At 37.3% G+C, this 20548-nt stretch overlaps 1 protein-coding gene across 1 annotated transcript in view; it reads right to left on the bottom strand.

Annotated features, from left to right (window-relative positions):
- GAN (gigaxonin) overlaps window positions 1-20548 on the bottom strand; it is a 37592-nt gene that overhangs the window by 2619 nt on the left and 14425 nt on the right. The window contains exons 2-10 of the mRNA XM_067539955.1: window positions 17894-18008; window positions 16473-16823; window positions 15729-15946; window positions 14477-14598; window positions 13878-13990; window positions 13249-13398; window positions 11959-12095; window positions 10492-10620; window positions 1236-1345 (exon numbers count right to left, since the gene is read on the bottom strand). Of these exons, the coding sequence (XP_067396056.1) occupies window positions 1236-1345; window positions 10492-10620; window positions 11959-12095; window positions 13249-13398; window positions 13878-13990; window positions 14477-14598; window positions 15729-15946; window positions 16473-16823; window positions 17894-18008 (1445 nt within the window). The remainder of the gene's footprint in view (window positions 1-1235; window positions 1346-10491; window positions 10621-11958; window positions 12096-13248; window positions 13399-13877; window positions 13991-14476; window positions 14599-15728; window positions 15947-16472; window positions 16824-17893; window positions 18009-20548) is intronic.

Here is a 20548-nt window from a genome sequence, read left to right as displayed (position 1 = left end):
TTCCAGAAGTTAAAGAGAAGCTCTGTGGATGTACAAATCAATATCCTATACAGGATTTATTGGACTAATTCTTTAGTTTCAGAGACCAGTATCCCACTCTAATCACTACTGGAAGCACCATGTGTATCTGCTCTTCATTCTTTAAACTACTACAGAGGCTTCTTAGTATTTTCTTGGCTATGGTAGCTCCATTTGCCAGATGTAAATTGCATATTTATAAAATACGTAGGAAAAAGAGCCCTATGTGAAAAACTAAGCATCTTATCAGTTATGCAGCTAGTTTTATAACAGTATTAAGAAAGTACAACAGTCACTGCCATGTTTACAAACTATTAACTTTCATATTTTTATTATATTCCATGTGTTCACCTGTCTCTTAAGAATCCCTTGAGAAGTAAAAAGTTACTTTTAGAAATGTTTTGGAAAGGTTTATAGTTGTTTTTAGAAAAATTACTTTTGGAACATAGTTCTCTACTTTTTCATTGTTCTTCCCTCTTCTTATAGCATTGCCATTTTGCTTTAAAGTGATAATCTACTAGTTTACGTATCAAGAGTCAGGATTTTTTCATAAAAACAGGAAAAATTACACCATGAAGAGATAAACTAGTGTTTAAACTTTGTAACACTAGTTTCTAAAAAAAAGTTCTGTCCATAACTTCATTATTCCTCTTTCTTTCAAATGTTTGGTCATCGTCTTTGGTATAGATGCTCTTAGCAACATTTACTAGTGCAAAGAAGCAATGACATCATTGCAGACATCTCCATAGCACAATCCTTCTACAAGTTATTGTTACTCAATTTGTAAACTACTCAGATGCCCAAAGTTGCTGACATACCAACAACGATTTAATGAGACTGCTTCTATACCGTACACACACTAATCCAAGAACATGCTATTAGCCTTGGTCTATTTTCCTAATTTTAGCAGCAATAATCAACCAAATACCCTAAAAGAATTCTTAAATCTTCTGTTGCATTATATATTGTGTTGGTGCTCAGAACACAAAATCAGGGATTACCACTCAAAAGGCTAAATTCTGCTCTAATTCATTTGTTGATTTAACATAACATCTTCCCCTAAAGGCATTGGTAACAGAGACTCAAAATCTTGAGAACTAGACCAAAATATAAAATCTTCTTCTTTTATTCTAAGAAGTTAATTTAAATAATATTGAAACTTCTAAAGAAAATTAGAAGAAAACAAGCAACCTGAAGTTACTAGTTCTGATTCTAACCTGTATCAAGATCTCCAATCACATAAATACTGGCCCCAATAGGTACAGCTCCATACACAAAGGAAGAACTGGCTGGGATGCATAAATTCTGATCATTTAGATAAATCCACCTGTAAGAAAAGGCAAAAGATTTGTATAGGAATTATTGACAAGATCTGTGAGCTAAAAAGTCACAAGCTTTTCAACAGACAACAGTTTTACCAGTTATAAACAAGCAAAATTATGCAAACTGACATTTTAGGCAGAGGCTCCCATTGGGAATAGGGCATCCAAGTCCCTTAATCGTTGTCCATCAGCACAAACTCTGTGGAATAAACCAGGAACAGGAGAGTAGAAACTCTGAGATTGCTGGAGGACTTTTGGTAAGTGAAAAATGTCTAGCCTTTTCAGACAGAAAAACAGCTCTATTTGGTTTTCGCCCCTAGGGATCACAACTGCCTTTTCTTTAGAGGATCCCTCATTTCAACTGACCAAAGAGCAATTTTTCTTACTGATGCCCTTGCGAACCAGAAAATTAATGTGTATTCATCACAAATATGCCAACAAGACTGGTTTACACAGTTGTCTGATTGTAAACACCTGAAGTATAGGGCGGCCAATTGTCTCCCATTGTTTCGGAACAGAGCTCTGCAGATTCCTGCCACATTTCTGCAGATGCTGGTGTATTTTTATTTACAGTTCAGCGCAGCATAATCAGGACTACTTTCAGTAAGGGGTCATAGAAGACAAGATGGATAAGGCCAAGAATATTTGAAAAAAACCATCTACAGGAGTCCTGCAGATTTTGGATATGCCTGGAGATTTAAAGGAAAATATCCCCAGAGATGTTGCAAACTCTTTTGTATTCCTGCACCATCCCACTCATTAGTCAAAAGTAATTCTTTCTTGATTCAGCTCAGTTGATCTGAAGGGAGGCTGACATACAAATAATTTATTTTAGAAAGAAACAGAACAATTTGTAAGGGCTGATTTAACCTAAGAATTAAATGCCTATATTTCTACTTTGCTCTGAGCTTTCTGCATCATATGACAGCTCACTCCAGTCTCATGATTCAGTCCATTCAGATTTATATCTTTAAAACAAGCAAATAGCATCATAGTTTGTTTAAAACAAGGAGAAAGGACTGTCTTGTGCTCAGGTACAGGGCTGAGCCAGGAGACTTGGGCTGTATTCCCGGCTCTGCCAGTCTTGCTGTATGACTTTTGGGCAAGTCAATTAACCACTCTAAAATATCCTTTCTAATCACCACTGGTCTGGAACACCTTGGTAAATATACCAGTGCATTAGCAGGATTCGTGCTAATGCTGTAAACAATTTGTTTTAAAACCCATTCCTTACAGAAGCCTAAACTTCAAACCTGGGGATGGGAGGAAGTGCACAAGTTAGCCAGCTAAAAAACTGTAAGCATCTTTCTCTATGTTGAAACTGTTCACGGGGCTCAAACTACTTTGGAAAGATCTATTAAAAAGAGTGCTTTTGGGCTGCTACGCTACATACCAAGTTTCATCCAGAGTAAATTTTTATAGTGCAGTTATAAATCTCTGAAAAAGACATGGCTGTAATGGAAACATCTGTTCAAACTTAAGAGCTGAATAGCTGCACAATTGGGAGACTCCATAATTTATCATCAACAGCTGTTCCATCATTTCACCTTGAATAATGCACCCTTTTTAACTGAGAATTTTAGTTCTAACCTGCGATGTACATATTACTTTGATTTCTCCAGCAATGGAGTCATGCAATACTGAGGCTTGTCTATAGAAGGTTCATGGATAGTGTAGTAAATACATTGTTTCCCTGGTTGACTTGAAACATTTGGATTATTACAGATGGATGGCAGTATTCTTTCCACTGTTTTCAGGCAATGTATGTAATACACATTGTAACGGCTACCTTTTCCAGGGACCCACTGGGTGGGGTGTTAAAGTGTAATAAAAGAAACCCACCAATATGTCCAACTACAGTTGACACTAATGTTAGTGATAGGACTTTCCTCCAGCTTGCACTTCCACTCCCAGCCACATCAGCCTTCCTTAACTATTGTTTTAAGATGATGAGCTTTGGAGCATGCCTTGGAAGTTGACAGGGGTGGGTAAGTAAATTCCAAAAATCATGGGGTGGTCACAGAGAACACCCTGCCAGAGCTCCCTCATATGGACCAAGGGATGCACCAGCTTGAGTGCTTCAACTGATCTCAGTTGTGGTGGTATGGTAGAGAGCGAGACAGGGTTTTTAAGTTCGTTCCCACCTCGAAACACACAACTTTTATGAGAGGTGGACACAAGTCATCTGCTCTGCTTGTTTCTCTCCATCCTCCAAGTTAACTTGCCACAGACTTTACCAGCCTATTGGGTCCATTAAAGTCTACAAGTGCAGGTTTCAAGATCAGCTGAAATTTACAAAAGCTCCAAAAGTACTCTGCTTGTGGCTGCTCACCCTAGTTTCCATAGAAACTCACAGTGAATCACTATTAACTTGGAAAAAGGATTTTTGGGTCTAATTCACCTCTGTAGTGTTACTTGAAAATGGCAGAGTTTTATTTATTTATAATGTACCAACTGGTATAGCATTTGGGCCCCTCACCTTATTTAACAAAAACAAACCATTTTCACAATGCAATGTAACTCGCGTAAAGTCAGAAAAACACAGCCAACTCTACAGGAGCCCCAGGACAACCTTCACCACTAAAGGCAACATGAAACAACTTCTCCTATCACGGCATTCTACAAAAGTTCAACTGTGAAGCCTACCAGAACAGTTGTGTTCACAGTACCCTGCCGGCTACAAACTGGTGAGTCAGAGGAAGAGAGACTTCTACAGACAAACACCCTCTGCCGCAAACGCACTACTTCCCTTCTCTACCCCCTCTGAGTGCTGTAGGGAAGCAGCCGCTTGCTGGTTTTGGCAGTTTTACATCTTTTTGCATGAATGAAGGGGACTCTGCAGAAAACACCAGATCCTATTATAACTGTAATTTATGGCTGCCAATTGAAGAGATGTGGGGAAGGAGAGCAAACTTGCTCCCACTCCCCACCCCCCCCCCCCCCACAGAGCAGACACTTTACAAGGACAGCTTCATTGGTTTTCTTCCACCTCCCTCACTAAAGAACAGTCATGGAAAAATAGATTCTCAGACTCCATTTTTGCTTCCACCTCCTGCAAGAAATGGACATACCAATATTTTCACTACATCTGAGAGCCTCATTCTGGCTTAGATCTAGATAAAGTGACAAAAAATTGAATGTGAATAAAAGGCAAATGAGAGGGAAATTTTTTATTTGATTTTTTTGAAAGACTAGTTTGAATAGGAGGAAGCACAGAAAGGTGTGCTGAATATTCAGAAGTGTGAGAACTTTTCACAACTCCATTGAAAACATGTTCTTTCTTAACAGACCTGGGGTCAATTTGTGCTGGGAAATCATGTGAATCAAGAAAGCTTTAGAGTTCATTTACACCAGAAACTCAAGAATTATGATTGTACGTGATCCTGAAACTAGGTGGGAGCCCAACAGCTTTTATACTGTAAATTGGAACCAAAGATAGAAATAACAGAAGCTGTAACTGTTCATGAAAATTACCTCCCCCAGTTTACATATTTAAAAAAATAGCCAAACTTTTCAGGAACGCTTACAGTAGTTTTAACAGTTAAGCTAGTAAGCAACAAAGACAGGAAGGGCAAGAGGTCATTTTTCATCAGAGTTTGATTAGACTCCAGCTTACTGCAGATTGCTTATTTGTCTACTGTATGCACAGTATGCAAATATACTGAACATTGTGAAGGTCTCAGTACAAGAGCTACAAAGTACTCTTTTGTAAACTACGCTGTTGTGCACTTATTTTCTGCAAATGGTTTTGCTGAAATCAGACTGAAGGGAGGAGGTGACAGCTTCCTTTGTATCTGTAGAGAGAGCTGATAGATGTAATAAGGCATGTAAAACTAACCTATGTTTGTATGTTTCCATTGAAGTTGGGGAGGGGGGGGAAGGAGGAATGAACACTTGAGCTTTTCATTTTTTTAAGCAATAAGTGAATACAAATAAGACATGGCCTAAATAGCTGTAATTCATAAGAAGAATTGGTAAGGGTTCTAATTCTGAATTAAAAGTACACAGACAGAATACAGCAAATGTACATTAAAGATACACTGTCTAAAGTTTGTACCTACTGTGAAAGCAATCCTTATTAATAAAAAACTGTCTATTTTCAATTTTATGCTGTACATTTGAAAGCATTTTATGCATAGTCATTATCTCCTTTACTGATACTGAAGAAATCCTTGCACATCTCATGGAAGCATTTTTCTGCTTCTGCTTATATATTATTGTTGCACTGAATTTTTTAATAAATCCTTGCACATACTAAAGGCTTTTTTCTCTATCAAATACTGGAATATTATAGAAATTAATTCAGTTTAACAAGGAATGATTTCTGAAACAACAACAATCCCCTCCCCCCCAAATTCATACAAATGTAATAGTGCCTTTTAATCCTGAGACTAATCAAAGCAGCTCAATTCTGGTATACAGAGCACCAGTGCAATGCGGCAGTTTATGGTGCAGAGGGCAGAAGCCAGGAAGTCAACTTTCTCATAGGATGTTGCATAATATGTGGGAGGAATGAAGAATTCTTATGCAAGATTCAAGCCACACTCCATTTTTTAATGGAACCGTAGGATCCCCAATATTCACAGTAAGACAAACCTTTTCTTCAAGACATCATCCAAATTCTCCCACCCCTACACTGGACACAGCAGGGTGAGTGGATGTCTCTCAACAGCTGGAGGAATGAAAGTCTGTTGCCTTGACCAGGATTTCAATCTGTGGGTCTTGAGAGTTCAGACACTTATAGTCTGATGCTAGATCACAAAGCCAGGCCCACCCCATCTTTTTAAAGCTTTCTTTAAAGATATCTAAATATATCTGCATTGTTTTAATAGGACATATAGTACATAACCAAACTCAAACAAAGTGGATTGTTTATAGAGCAATCTGAAGAGATCTGGAGCGCAAAATGTACCACCTACATATTGTCAGTCAAATTCATACGCCTAGATGCAAGATCATTCCAAACCAAGCTGATTTAGAATTTTTTAAAAGTGAGATTTTCAGATATAGCAATACTTAAGACATCATGAGAACTATTGAGCTATTTCATCTTGTCCACATCATGTTACAATCTATGCTGACACTCCACCTTGCTTCCCTTTAAAAAAATCTGAAAGCTATTTTATTAGTTGTCTGTATAATTAAGCTTTGTACAGGTCTCAACATTTAGACTTTAGTTTCTAAAATGCCTCATCTGGTATGAAGAGATCTAGGCAAATTGCTAGTCATTATAACAGTTTGAGACAACAGAAAAAGATAGCAATTTGGTTGGGGGTGGGGAGAGAACTATGAACACTAAAACCATTAGTGACAGCCACTTGTCAGAGTGAGGTAGAGGCATTAACAAATTAAGAACTCACTCCGGCAATTCAGTTCATACCTGCTGGTTTTATACTAACGCACCCTGGAGCCTGTGCAGAGCCATATTGTTTCAATGCGGTTCCTTGTGGGTATAAAGGTCAGATGATAGATCAGATAACAAATGAGGCCCAAATTCTCAAGTAACAAGATCAGGAGTTAGGGTTATAGGAAGAGGACTGGATAATTCTGCATATAAACGTTGCTATAGAAGTAATAAATATTCTTAATATCAAATGGTTGAGTTGACAGCTGGGGATTTATTGAGAAAAATGTATTTCCATTCACAAAGGAGATGTACTTCATGACAATGTACAGACTGTTCCAGCATCTGCTACCTGTAACTAGCCTCAAATCTCCATGATCTGCAAGTATGCAGCAGCTGTTGTGCTTCTCCTTCTCTCAGAGCTGTTGGGCCGAAACAGGCAAAGTTTTGGGGGTTTTTAAGTCATCGTTGGGTCCCACTTACAATTTGATTTCCTTCTATGAACATATCAATGAGAATGTCAGAATCATCCATTCAATAGTCTAAAGATGTTTATTCGTGCAGCAAATTGTAGAAAGGGATGCTGCTATCATCATGGGGAAAGTCAGAGAGCAGAAGACATTTAATTTCTGTCCATACAACAGTAACTGGCTCTCTGTGGTACAGTATACAAAAAAATCAACAGATAATGGAAAAGTTAAAAACGTTTTTTTGGAAGTATATTGCCAAAGTACGTATATTAAACCCTAATCTCATTGCTGCTGCTCCATTTAACAGAGGCAAAATCCCAAATCATATTTCCATAAATCCAATACTCTGCAAAACTGTCAGTCATATATATATATATACAGCAACACTACTGCAGCTTTAGTCAGAAAATAACTGGTTCCAATATCACCCATGCATTTTAAGTAGACAAAAATTCTCAAGTGCGCTGTCTAATGGTATTAGGATCTCAGATGTGTATCTTCTTCCTTTATTTAAAGGAAGCCTTTTTGTAGAGACATCTTCAAACTATGCAGGTTCCTTCACAATCCATTACTATAGTTTGCATCACAAACTTACAGGCCATGATCTGTTACGGTGGGAACAAGTAAGCTGTCCAATAACTAACTAATATTATACAGTTAAGAGCAGATGGATTAATTACAGGTAAACAGGTCAAGATTTAATATTGGTGTATATCACAGTAATGACACTGTGGAATCAGTTTATAATATGAAGAGCAAATGTTACCCATTTATGACAAAACTCATGTTCAGAGTGTTAGTGAAGTTATATTGATGTATATAACAAAGCATATCTTTTATGTGATGCAAGTGGAAGATTCTGTACTCTTTCAAGCAAAGCAACACAGATATTCTTTATTATTATTAGAATATATTATCAATAGATGTGAATTATTATTATTTAAATGTCAGCCTTCCACTCAAATTCGATTCATGAAAACTGACAAGGCTGAATTGGATGAGAAAAATGACAGCTTCACATGTTTTTCCAGCAGCAGGCAACTTACCCTCATTTTGAAACTTACTACACACTGTATTATATCAGTAAAAAGATCACTTCATTATAGCAGCAATCTTTCTTCAAAGAATATGGGCACTATCTAGGCACTATAAAGTGTTTTTGTTTTGTAAAGTGCAGCCTCTTTATATACAGGCTTTTTTAAACAGATATAACTGCAATAATTACAATTTACTGGGCTCTAAAATTCTTTTAATGGCTAAGATGAACTATATTCAAGTTATGTAGTATTCTGAATGTATTTGAAAAACACTCAATGACTGCTTATCTTTATTACCAAGAGCTATTCAAGTAAAATATTACATGTTAATATAGCACCCTCTTCTGGTAAAACAGCATTATAAAAAAAATACTATCCCTTCTAGCTCTGGTTACTGAAACTGCTGAACTGTCCAGGACAGGAAGCATAAATTACAAAGTTGGAATATTAACATCATTTACTTCTGGACTATGGGCCAAATTTTTTATCTTGGTCTTCATCACTCCTCCATTTTTGCAGGCACCAATAAACCTAGTAATAATTTGGCACTTGCACTGCAGGATGCTCAGAAGTCCAGGTCACTAAATTCACGGTCAGTTATTTGCATCTGCAAGACTCAGATGTCACTGTCTGAAATCATGGTCCCAGATGATGACTAAAGTGAAAGTGAAGGTTAACTTTTTTTATTTGGGGGAGGAGGGGAAGTGAGAGTTTTTTAAAAAATTTGATGAATTTAATGAAGATTGACCATTGAAGTATTACTAATTTGCTTTTTCCTTTACTAGTTTCACAAGAGTCAATATCAAAACTTACTGTAAGAAGCCCATCATTCAATCTGCTGAATATTTATAGCTTTACACGATGGAATAGAATCTACAGTGGTTCCCTGATCTTATGTCCCTGCCCAAAAGTGGTATCCTTGGTACAAGTATTTTAAAATCATTACCAGTTATCAACATTTATTCTAAAGTCACAAGATACCACTAGTAATTTACCTGTCATCCCATTCATATCCCAAACTGGGATAAGTTAGGGCTTGCCAACCTTTTTAGAAACTTTAAACTGAATCAATCAAAATTGCTGGAAGTTTTAAAATTATGTTAACGTGGGATCTGGAGTCCTACCCCAAATAACTTTTGAAAAACAGATACACCTGGAAGCAAAAGTGGTAGTCATTGGGGGTGAGCATGGGTGTTTAGCACAGTTTCAAGAAGCTAGATCTTTCTTCTCTGGATCCCAACCCCTTTGCCATTTTTGTTGTTTTATAATCACGTTTTCCCCCAAAGACTCTCTCCCCCCTATTGCTATGTGAAAGCACCATGGAAGCAACAGGAGAAACCAATCAGAGCTGGACTATACACAAAGTAAAATTGGACTATACACTGGAAAAAATAGAGAAAGCTATTTTTCTTCTAGGTTCTTTCAGATATAGTCATCTTTGGTATTACTTGTAACAATGGGTAAAACATTTTCATACCAAAGTTGACAATGTCCCTTTAAAGCCACATCTTCAGAGATAAAAATCAACATAGATCCCACAGTTTTATTTTCATGCTATGGAAAGGATAACTGTTTTATACATAAAGACAAGGTCTTGAGACATGAACATTTTTATCCCCTCCATCCCCACCAACTTGCCCCTTAAAACTCTTATAATTTCCGACAGCAATGGCAAATCTTGTTTTAGATTATAAAAACTATAGTACATTTCTGATTTATAAGTGAAATGTGGAAACACAATGGATACTAGACCTTGTAAATTATGAACAATGAGGAATCATGCATAGACATCATTTTGCTAACAGCCACTTCCTTTGGTAAAACTGATATCACACATAGAAATATCTAGGTCAGTTTCTTTGAGGTCAGAGAAGCAAGAATAATTGCCATTTGTTGAAAATTTACATGAACTGCAATGCTCTCTTACACTACAGGGGGAAAAATCGGGGTAAGAGAGGAGTTAGATTAGAGATTTACTAGGGCTATGTCTACACTGACGGCGGCAAATTCGCTGCCATCAGATTGACTTATCTGGATTGACTGAGCAGTCAGTGAAGACCCACTCAGTTGATCCAGAAATCGATGTATTAAGACCACCTCCTCAAGTGGCATAGCGCTGCATTGACAGGAACGCGCTTCCCATTGGTGCAGTGCAGTGAAGACGGAGCGCAGAACAGAAGCACAGAAGTCGATGGGAGTTATGCAAGTTTTTTGCGTAGTTTGCGTAACTCCCGTCGATTGCCACCGAATCGCAGAGGTAAGTGTAGACAAGCCGTCAGTCTACAGTTAAAATTAGTTACCTTTTAAACTCATCATGATAGAATTCAGATTTGCATGTCACCATCTCACTGGCCTGATTATCATCACGACTTCTGACTCCACCAAACACATATAGCTCTGAGGCAACTCCACATGCCACTGCCCCAAATCTGAGGGGGAAAAGGAAACAAAGAATATTTAATATGCATACCCACAACCCTGTACAGGCCCTTCCACAATTCTCTACCTCAATGTTTCTCAACATGGGGTCCGCAGATCCCTGGGGCTTAAGGGGTCTGCGAAAGACTGACTGAACAGAATTCAATTGTACATACAATAAATTTACAAAGGGGCCTGGGACCTCCATTTGAAATTTTTGGGGGTCCACAAATGAAAAAAGATTGAGAACCACCGCTCTAGCTCTTTCATAATTCAGCAGAATTCGATCAAGTATGAAGTAATATTTAAAACAGCTCGTAAGTCATTGTATAACGTAACAGAGCAGCAGAGTATCTCTCTGGAGACAAAGATCAAATTCGGTACGAATTGTAATACTGAAACATCATACAGAAAGAAAAACAAAAAATGTAAACGCAGTAATTTTTGCAACACTGGGAATCTACATGAAACCACCATCTTTGGGCTCAGATCCTCAGCTGCAACTGAGAAGCACTCAGTGTTTTTAAGAGCTGAAGGATCAAAGGTGGCTTTGACCATGGAGTTGTCTGAGGGGATGTACACGCTGATGGCGGCAAATTTGCCACCATCAGATCAATCTATCCAGACTGATTGAGCAGCAGTGAAGACCCGCTCAATTGATCCGGAAATGGATTCAATTAAACCACCTCCTCAAAAGGCATAGCACTGCGCCAATAGGAACGCATTTCCCATTGGCACAGCGTAGTGGAGATGGTGCGAAGAGGATTTAGTAAGTCAGCGTGAGTTACACAAGCTACTCCACATAGCTTGTGTAACTCCCGTCGACTGCTGCCGAATTTCCTGGTAAGTGTGTACGAAGTCTGAGAATACTGCTCTAAATTGCAATAGCTCTGGGAGTACCAAAGCAGACAGGAATCACTGGGGCTTGCATCTTCATCTCCTGGCCATCCCCTTTCGCATCCCACCTCTCCAGCACTATGGCTGGGGTGGGATAGCAGCTACTATGACAGCTCAACTCCACCTGACAATTGAGTGAGATACAGGGAATCCACCTGGAGCTCTCTCGGCCAACTTTAGGGCTGCTTTGCATTACCAAGGTTGCACACAACAGCCTCAACTTACCAGAGGAGCAGGGCCTTAGTGTTAAAACAGCAGCACAAGCTGTTGATTAGTAAACATACACTAATGTCAGACACGCACACAGCCACACTGAAGTTAATATTAACAGTTGTTTAGTTTCTTTAAAAATAAGTGGGTCTGGGTCATGTTTTTTAAATCCATATTATTTTTGGTTTTAAATGATAAACAAGTGTCCTTGTAACCTGGATGTGCATCTGCATTTTATTTACCGTCTCTCTTTTAGTGGACAGATGGCTGTCCATTGCTGAGTCCTAGGGTCATAACACTCAACAGATTCAAATAGTTTTCCATAGGAGCCTCCACCCATGGCATAGATTTTCTTCTTCATAGCTGCATAGCAGCCAATCTTAAAAAAAAGGAAATTCAAGAGTTGAAATCTATAGTACCTTAAACAGACTATGTTCAGTTTTCTAGATGTGATATTAAAATCATCCTTCAATAATCAGCCAGACTTATTGTTACAACACAATCTGAGCAATAAAGAAGATTACTTTTAAGGAAGCAATCTATAATAATAAATAAATACTGAATTTCTAGTTTTCAGCAGAAGAAAACATCCATTTGCTTGGAAAAGAAAACAGGTCACATTGAGTTACCACCCGATTTTCACTTAGAAACAACTTGCTAGAAACAATAGAACAAGTATCCTCTAAAATTGCCCCTTATTACTAACTAAAAAAAATATAGACTTATAATGGATTGTGCCCACCACCATAAATAACCATAAATAACGGTCCATTATTAATATCTGTCCAAAGGGTAAAAAGTGAAGGTAAAGCAACCAGAGTGAAGGTAAATCAATTTTCACACTGGCCCACAGGTATCAGTATTGCTGTTCAATTTGTACAGTGCCTCCTACATTTATTATACCCTCTACAATAATTCCTGAGGTTCTCTTGAACAAAATGTATTAACTGCACAAAAATGCATTACTAATAATTTGCTTAGAAAATAAAGCCGATGAATTAACTTTAGGACATATTAGCTTTTAAATGCTTATTAGTCAGACTGATGCAGTTGCACTAGTTTTTCTTCAAGTTGATTCATTTTTAGTAATAACATAGAAAAGATTAGACCAAATGAAATAAGATTTTACATTATTTTGAAAGGGCAGTATTGTTAAACAAGTAAACAACATGCATAAAAAAATCCCAGTGCAAGTTCCTGCTTGATTTTTAAAATTCATCACTATTGATGAATTTTGCATCTATGGGAAAGTCGAAAAAAGCTATATAAAGAAATAGACATTTGGTTTACCTAAACTTGCATCTCAAACAGCATAGTCTATAAAAATTCTGTCTAAAACAACATTTTGCTTTGATATGTAAATTAAGGAGAGACACAGACTTCCTCCACTCTCCTTGCAATTTTATTTTCATTGAGAAATATTCGCTTCGAGTAAAAGCTGTAATATAAACAGAGCAAGTATCTGAATGTGGCTTTTTAAAAAAAAATTATTTTAACAATAATGCTTTTCTAAATTATGATGTAGTTCTTACCTTTCTAACCATGGTCAGATCTGGCTGCTTGGTCCAGGTCTTGTTATAAATGTCATAACACTCCATAGAGAATAGCTCCCTTTCTCCATCCTCACCTCCCAGAATGTACAGAATTCCATCAATCTCTACCACTCCAAAATTATGCCGTGCCTATAGGAGACACCAATAAACATTGTAGTAGCATATTTACAACAGTAGTAATGGCTGTGTAACCATTTTTAACATTTGTCCTACCTGCAAAAGTTTGTAACTCTGACCATCTGTTTTTTAAAAAAAAGCCAGTTATAATGCAAAATCTCAATTTCCAGAGCAAATTGGTCTAACTGATACTGCATCGTGTAAGTACCATCTGTTTGTGTTACTTATCTGACACCCATCACTTTAGCATCTGAATGCCTCCAAATCTTTCAACGTATTTATCCTCACAACACTCCTGTTAGGTAGGGAATTACTACTATCAACATTTTACAGACAGGGAACTGAGGTACAGTGAGGCCAGGTGACTTGCCCGAGATCATACTGGAAGTCTGTGGCAGAGCAGGGATCTCCCAAGTCCTAATTACTATACGATCCATCCTCTATTATACAAAGGAAAAATAAACCCCCATATAGTTGGGTACTGATCTTGCCTCATTCATTGGTGGCAAGGAACTCCATGAATTGGTATCAGGATCATATTTTTCTCCAGAGCTCAGAGTATCCTTATTTTCATCTTGACCTCCAAGCACAAACAAAAATCCTTCTGTAAAACAAAGTGCATGTAAAGATTTTAAAATGGAAGTCACACCAATACTTGTCACAAGGCACTGGGCTACATCTTGGAAGTCACAAGTTCATAAAAATGCCATATTGGACTCTATACTAACAGAAGTTAAAGCCTTTTGTTTGGTCCGTCAGTGCAGACCTTACAGGCCGAATCAGCACTGGTGTACCCAAGTACACCACTACTGAAGTCATAGTGCAATTACTTGAAAAGTAAAACAATCCCATAGTGACAGATTTAACAGACTCCCTCAAAATATCAAATTATAATTCCAGGATCTCCACATCAGAAGGATTCCTCACAAAACAAAGCATCATACTGGGGGAAGGCGGGTGGGGAAAATGAACAGGCTCTTGTACTGCTTGGTTGAAGAAAGCAAACTACATTACAAACTATACACAGTTTTTGATAGCCTGGTGAGTTTATACACCATGGTCTTTTTGTTAAAGCAATACTCCCATTTACCTGCTGAGAGTACTCCATGGTTGATCCTTGGAATACTCATAGGGGCAAGTTCAATCCAGAGTTGCCTATTAGGATCATAAAGAGGGCACATGCATCGCATCACAGCTGTTGGTTTCCGTGACCTGAAAAAAGAGGGAATACAAATGTTATTTCATTAATATATGAATGTTTACATCACAGGATCACAAACTGCTTGATTAACCAAATATTTAATGTACAGGCTCATAAATGTGTGCATCTGGAAAAAGCCACAAAGACACTGTCCCAGCACAAAAGAGCTTACAATCTAAGTTTGTAAACGTACGGTCAAGGGGGAAGGGAGGTGGGGAGAAGATGTGGTGCAATGTAATTAGTTACAGCCCTAGCGAATGAGAAATTTGATATTAAATGCAAAGTATACTAACATAGAACGTTAATATTTCTTCTCCCAGAAGAATGAGTTTTAAAAGTAACTGAACAGGATGTGTTACTGAGGTTTTAATCAATAGTGAGCAAAGGTCAGAGCTGGGTCAGCAAAGAACAATTCACTCCTTCCAACCCCACAGAATATTTAAGGAAGGAAAGGATTTATTACTCTGTGGGGAATGGGCATCATCCCCTTGATTCTCAATGTAACAAACAGAATCTACTTTGGCACTGTAGATAGGTCCTGATGCTAAAACAGGCATTTGATATTTTAATAAAACATTACAATTTCTTTTCAGATCAGTGTTAAGTAAGTTTTGTTTCAGTTTTCTATATTTATTCTTATTCGGGACTGTCACATCAAATCAGTTTACAAGTCTGAACAAAATTTTTCTAGCACCAGCATTATAGTACTTTTTGTCTTCGGCGTTCTAGATCACGAACTATCAACACTGAGGATGTTTTAATCAGAAATTTGCTGTGGAACTAAATAATGCTCAGTACCACAATGCTATTATAAGGACTCATGAACCTCGCTCAGCCAATCATTGCACCTATTAAATATTATTCATTTGTATGTTAATATTTATTAAAGATTGTTTTTCAGAAATTTAAATTAAGTAACTCGTTCACTACAGAAATTTGACATTCTAAAATGGATCAAATAGGAGAGTGTTCAAGGCATAGCTAAAAAACAAGTTTTGTAAATATGCCCAATTAGTTCAGCACTAAATGGGTTAATATTAATTTCACTTCTTTATTGTTAGTTCTTATGAATGTTACCATCTGCCTGTTAATTGCTTAAATAGTATAAGTCATTTCTGTCGGTAGCATGCTGAATACTTACACTCTTTCTTCACCACCAACAGTCACTATACACTCGGAGTAACCTCTGGGTTTGAAACAAGCTAGCATTGCCTCCCCCTGCTGCGGAGGAGTGAGTGGAATGTTGCTGCATTCTTTGACAATCTCCCGTACTAGGGGTTCGCTCATCATCTGCTCACGCAAATAAGTTGAATCTAACCCTGAAACCCACACTGCTGACATGACATCCTTCAGGTGAACCTAGAGAACCAGAAAAATTCAAAATTTCCAAAAGACTTCAAAAAACAGAATGTTGTTCACCATACTTTAGAATATAGCTCGAAGGGAATTCTTACATGATTTTTTTTATGTACAGAAATTACTGAAAAAATATTTTATGGATAAAACAACTTAATTTCTAAATAAAACTATTTAAAAAGCACACTTTAAGTCTCCAGGTCTTGTGACAAACCATGGTTACTTCCCCTCACCCAAAAATAAGCTCGTACACCAAATACACCAAGACTAACAACTGTATTATTTCATTCAGTGTTTTTATCTGCAACAAGAAGGGAAGGATGCAGCTACAGTATAAGCAAGACTTTAGCTCAATAGCCCCAATCTACTTTCCATCTTTATAGATGGTGTAGTATCTAAATCCTAAAAATGCAAGAATACAGCAAAAAAAAAAAATTATTTGCACTGTATTCCCATTAGGTAATTTTAAACAAGCACAGAATGTGAACCCAATTTACTAAGCAAACTACTTAATTTAGTACACTCTAACCTTTCTTAATTCTGAATCATGGGAGATCCATCTAATTACTGCTTCAAATACATATCTTTCATTTCCAACATTCAGCTTTTCCAGGGATAGCACTTCTTTCAGTTTTGGAGGACTCAGTTCCAGGAACTCCTCTGTGCTGCTGACATCTCGGAAGTGAGTTTCCAGATACTCCGAGGCAAGGTAGTGAATGTGACGCAAACAATAGTGCAGTGCAAAGTCTCGAATACCAATACAGTTCTCAGCAGCTATACAACCTTCTAAAAACTCACAGCAGAGAGTTTTAAGATCTGTAAGAAGCAGGAGATCAGCTGCTTGTACAACATCTTGGATAGTGTCTTCATTTAGCCTGATCTGCAAAAGTTTATTGTAAAAAGTTACATCTACAATCACACATTCACTGTCTGATATAACTTCATAAACAATTCTTAGTGGCTGAATATTATAATGGAACATAACAGGTACAGAAGATGATTAGAAACTACTATGCAGAAGGATAAAGTCACTGCTGATGGGCAACTTAACTGATGAGAGGGAGGGTGATAGCTGGGTAGAGGGCATCTGAAAGGGTGTTTTGTCTGAAGGAACCATGAAATTGTTAAACTAATCTGGGAAGATGTTTAACAGCAATATGTAGTTCCAAATACAAAGAAAAGAGACATTAAAGCCCCAGTTTCACTTTTTTCTTCCTTATTTTGGCCTTGATGATTAAACTATTTTTAAAAATGGTTTCGGCTAACCAAGACCAATACCACCTGATGCCTGTTTGCCGAATTAATTTCAAACAGGTCACCAATGTCACTTTGGTTCCTGATGGACAACACAAAAGCTGATTTAAAATCTGTGTTTAGCTGGGAGCCTTAGCAGGGACTAAGGAGGATTGAATGGGTGTGGAGAAAGAAAACCTTTGTCAGCCTTAAATGGTTGGAGTTGATGGACATCGGCAGAACAGTAAGGAGGGAAACTTGGACCACCGCCGATAGAAAAATGTTTTGTGAAGGTCTTCAGTCTCCCAGGTTGCCAATCCAGACGTATTTCACAAGTATCAAAATCACACATGCTTTAAAACCAACTCAGTGGAGAAACTGGTAGGGTTGTTTTGGGGGGGGGGGTTTTGGTTTTTGTTTTGTTTTTTTAATTTTAACATTTATTATTTAAAGTTTGTTTCTTGGGATACAAGATATTAAGCAGAGCAAGAGAAGCACATGTGAAGTACTCACAATCTATTTTTGGTTCATATCTGTAGCCTGCATTGTGGCTTATTACTTCATAGAAGCTGTTTTATAGCAAAGACTTAAAAGCACAAAGTTCACTATTTCTGCCTTTTTTGGATGGCAAGACAAGACAAAAAGCAGGGGTTTATCTCTAACTGGTGTTGCTGAATTAGAGTTTGAGAGATGCAATAATTCTGTAAAACACTATACCTGCCCACTGAAGATGTAATCCAGTATCTCTCTCATGATTTCAACAGATATCCCTTCAAGTTCAATCTTATATGTAGATCCATCATCCTTTGGAGGATTATAATTCAATTTTGTTCTGGGGGTGAATGGGAGAGAGAAAAAAATAAACAAATAAAGAATACTCTCAAATTATAAAAACCAGATGAGAGTGCATGCACTACTAGTACTAGTTATAGCATTTGTTTTCTTTAGGAAATTTAAAAAGGGCAAACCATAAATTTTCTTAGGCTATCATATTGAAAGGTTATAACATATGTTATACTTTAAAAACTGTCTGTATAAAATAGCACAAAAAGGCTGCATGTCCTGCCGAAGACTCCATAACAAATTTGTTCAATTTAAGATTTTTCACCTGTAACATGTTAGCCTTGCAAACTCTGACTGGATCTGAAAGCACTATCTGGCTCACACATCATTAATATTCTCAAAGAGCCTACAGTTAAAACTTAGCGAAGCAATTCTGCTGATGAAGCATGAGGAGGATGAACTTCAGCCTCTCTGTTTTGTTAATTGTAGTAAGAGTAATACAAGCTTTTTCTTCTTTATTTGGCAGTAGAGTGAACAGACATGACTTAGAATATGCACAGGGAGTGAAGATATTTTGATTAAGTTCCCATTTTGTAGTCACTTTTTAAAATCGTAACATGATCCAACTCAAGTTCTAGTATATCTGGTTAACACAGATGGGCATAGGACATGGGATTTTTATTCAATCAAGTTGTAAAATATTCCAAAACAGCATGACTACTGTTTAATAGCAACTGCATAATGCTACGAATGCTATTAACTCAGTAAAATGGGACCAGGGGATGCGGGGAAGAGAGACAGAAATACAGCAAAAGCTTTTGCTTTTATAAATCATTCAAACAAAAACAACTTCCAGGAAAGAGAAATATATCTCCAAGTGTTTAACAACAGCAAAGGCCGCCCATCTAGCCAAACAGCAACTACAGTAAAAAAACACTTCAAAATTTCAAATGACAAACACAAGCAAGCATGAATACCAGAACAATTTGGCTTCACTGCTGCTATATCCTAGTATACTTAAAGTAAAAGCTTATAAACAAACTTCTCCTGTATATTTTTGATGGAATTCTTACAGCACATTCATTTCTGAAAGAGAGGATGCCACCAGAGTTCATTTCTTGGTTTGTGGCCATATTCTGCCATTCTTACTCAAATGAAATAATACTTTACTCTATAAAGAGACTATTTTATTAACTGTGAGCAAGGGTGGCAGAATTTGGCTCGGGGGGTGGGGGGAAGAGTCATGTTTCTTGTTTTCCTTTCATACAACTTTCTTGATCCCCATGATTTATCTGAACTTCAAGGAGATCCATTACCAACCATCAGAACTCAATCAGATTTAATATTATCCTGACTCACCCATACATGACAAAGCACATGGACTTCTGTAATCAACTTTTACAAAGCCTAAATTTTCCCATTTAAATCACCTCACAAATCCACAGATTTAAAATTATTTTCTCACTGTTTCAACGGTCATCAAACGCTTAATAGGCTTTTCCCCAGAACTTTGCCCATAATAGATTTCCCCTCAAAGGCCGGGGAAGGGTGAGAAATGTCCCCTCAAAGGCCGGAGAAAGGGGAGAAATGTCCCCTCAAATGCTAGAGGTGGGAGGGGGGGAAAATGTATCTATCTTTTAATTCAGATTGCAACATTGCTTAAATTTCCTGAGACATGAAAGCAAAATTTGTACAGTAAAATAAAAGTTAGAAGACAATACATTTCCTCTCTGTATAGTCTAACATGTATTCCAATAAAGTATATCCTAAAACAAAGTCACTTCTCAATTGAAAATATGTTTCATATTATTAGAAGTCAACAACACTACATAGTTCTGATAGGAGGTGGTACAGAAATCCTACCGATTTATTTATGCTTTTTTAATTTATTTTTTTAAAAACCACAGACCATGTTCTTCTGTAATGAGATGGCACGTTCTGATAAATTAACATGATAGTGCTAAGTCTGCAGTACCTAACTACCAAAATATCATGGGTGCTACTTTCTCTCAGAAGCTTAGAAGAAAGATATTTCTGTGGTATCCTATACAGACGCCTGAGCATTCCAACAGGGTGTAGGATCTGAATCTAAATACAATGTATATAACAGCTATGTTGGGGAAATTAGGTTAATATAATTTAAGAGGCTAGTCCTACTAATCAGTTATGATGATTTTAACATCATATACACCCTAGTTAGATCACTACACTGTGTGGACTTCACACAAACTTTTCTATTAATGAGATAGCACTATTTAGAGGTTTCAGATCTAATCAAATGTATGACTAGCTGTCTTAAACACTGTGTGATTTGAGGGGATGGGAGGTTATGTTTTTGAGAAAAAGTACAAATATAAGATGCCTGGAAATCACAAGCAAATGATTAATATTATATATTTTGAAAAGCATGTAAATGCATACCTAATATCACCCTTTGAACCTTATTTCTACCCCCATATTCCATCCTGGGTCCAGCTAGACAGTAGAATGGTAGACACTTAATTACATTTCCCAGCAAACTGATCTATTCTGAATGTCTGATTTGCATACCTGCTGCCTAGTCAGACATACATATGTGATTGGGGAGGC

This window comes from Emydura macquarii, unplaced genomic scaffold (genome assembly GCF_026122565.2).
Source record: "Emydura macquarii macquarii isolate MOO-44397 ecotype Brisbane River unplaced genomic scaffold, CSIRO-AGI_Emac_v2 contig_561, whole genome shotgun sequence".
Lineage (NCBI taxonomy): Eukaryota > Metazoa > Chordata > Testudines > Chelidae > Emydura > Emydura macquarii.
The sequence above is the reverse complement of the archived record's forward strand: the minus strand, read 5'-3'. Positions and strand labels throughout refer to the sequence as shown.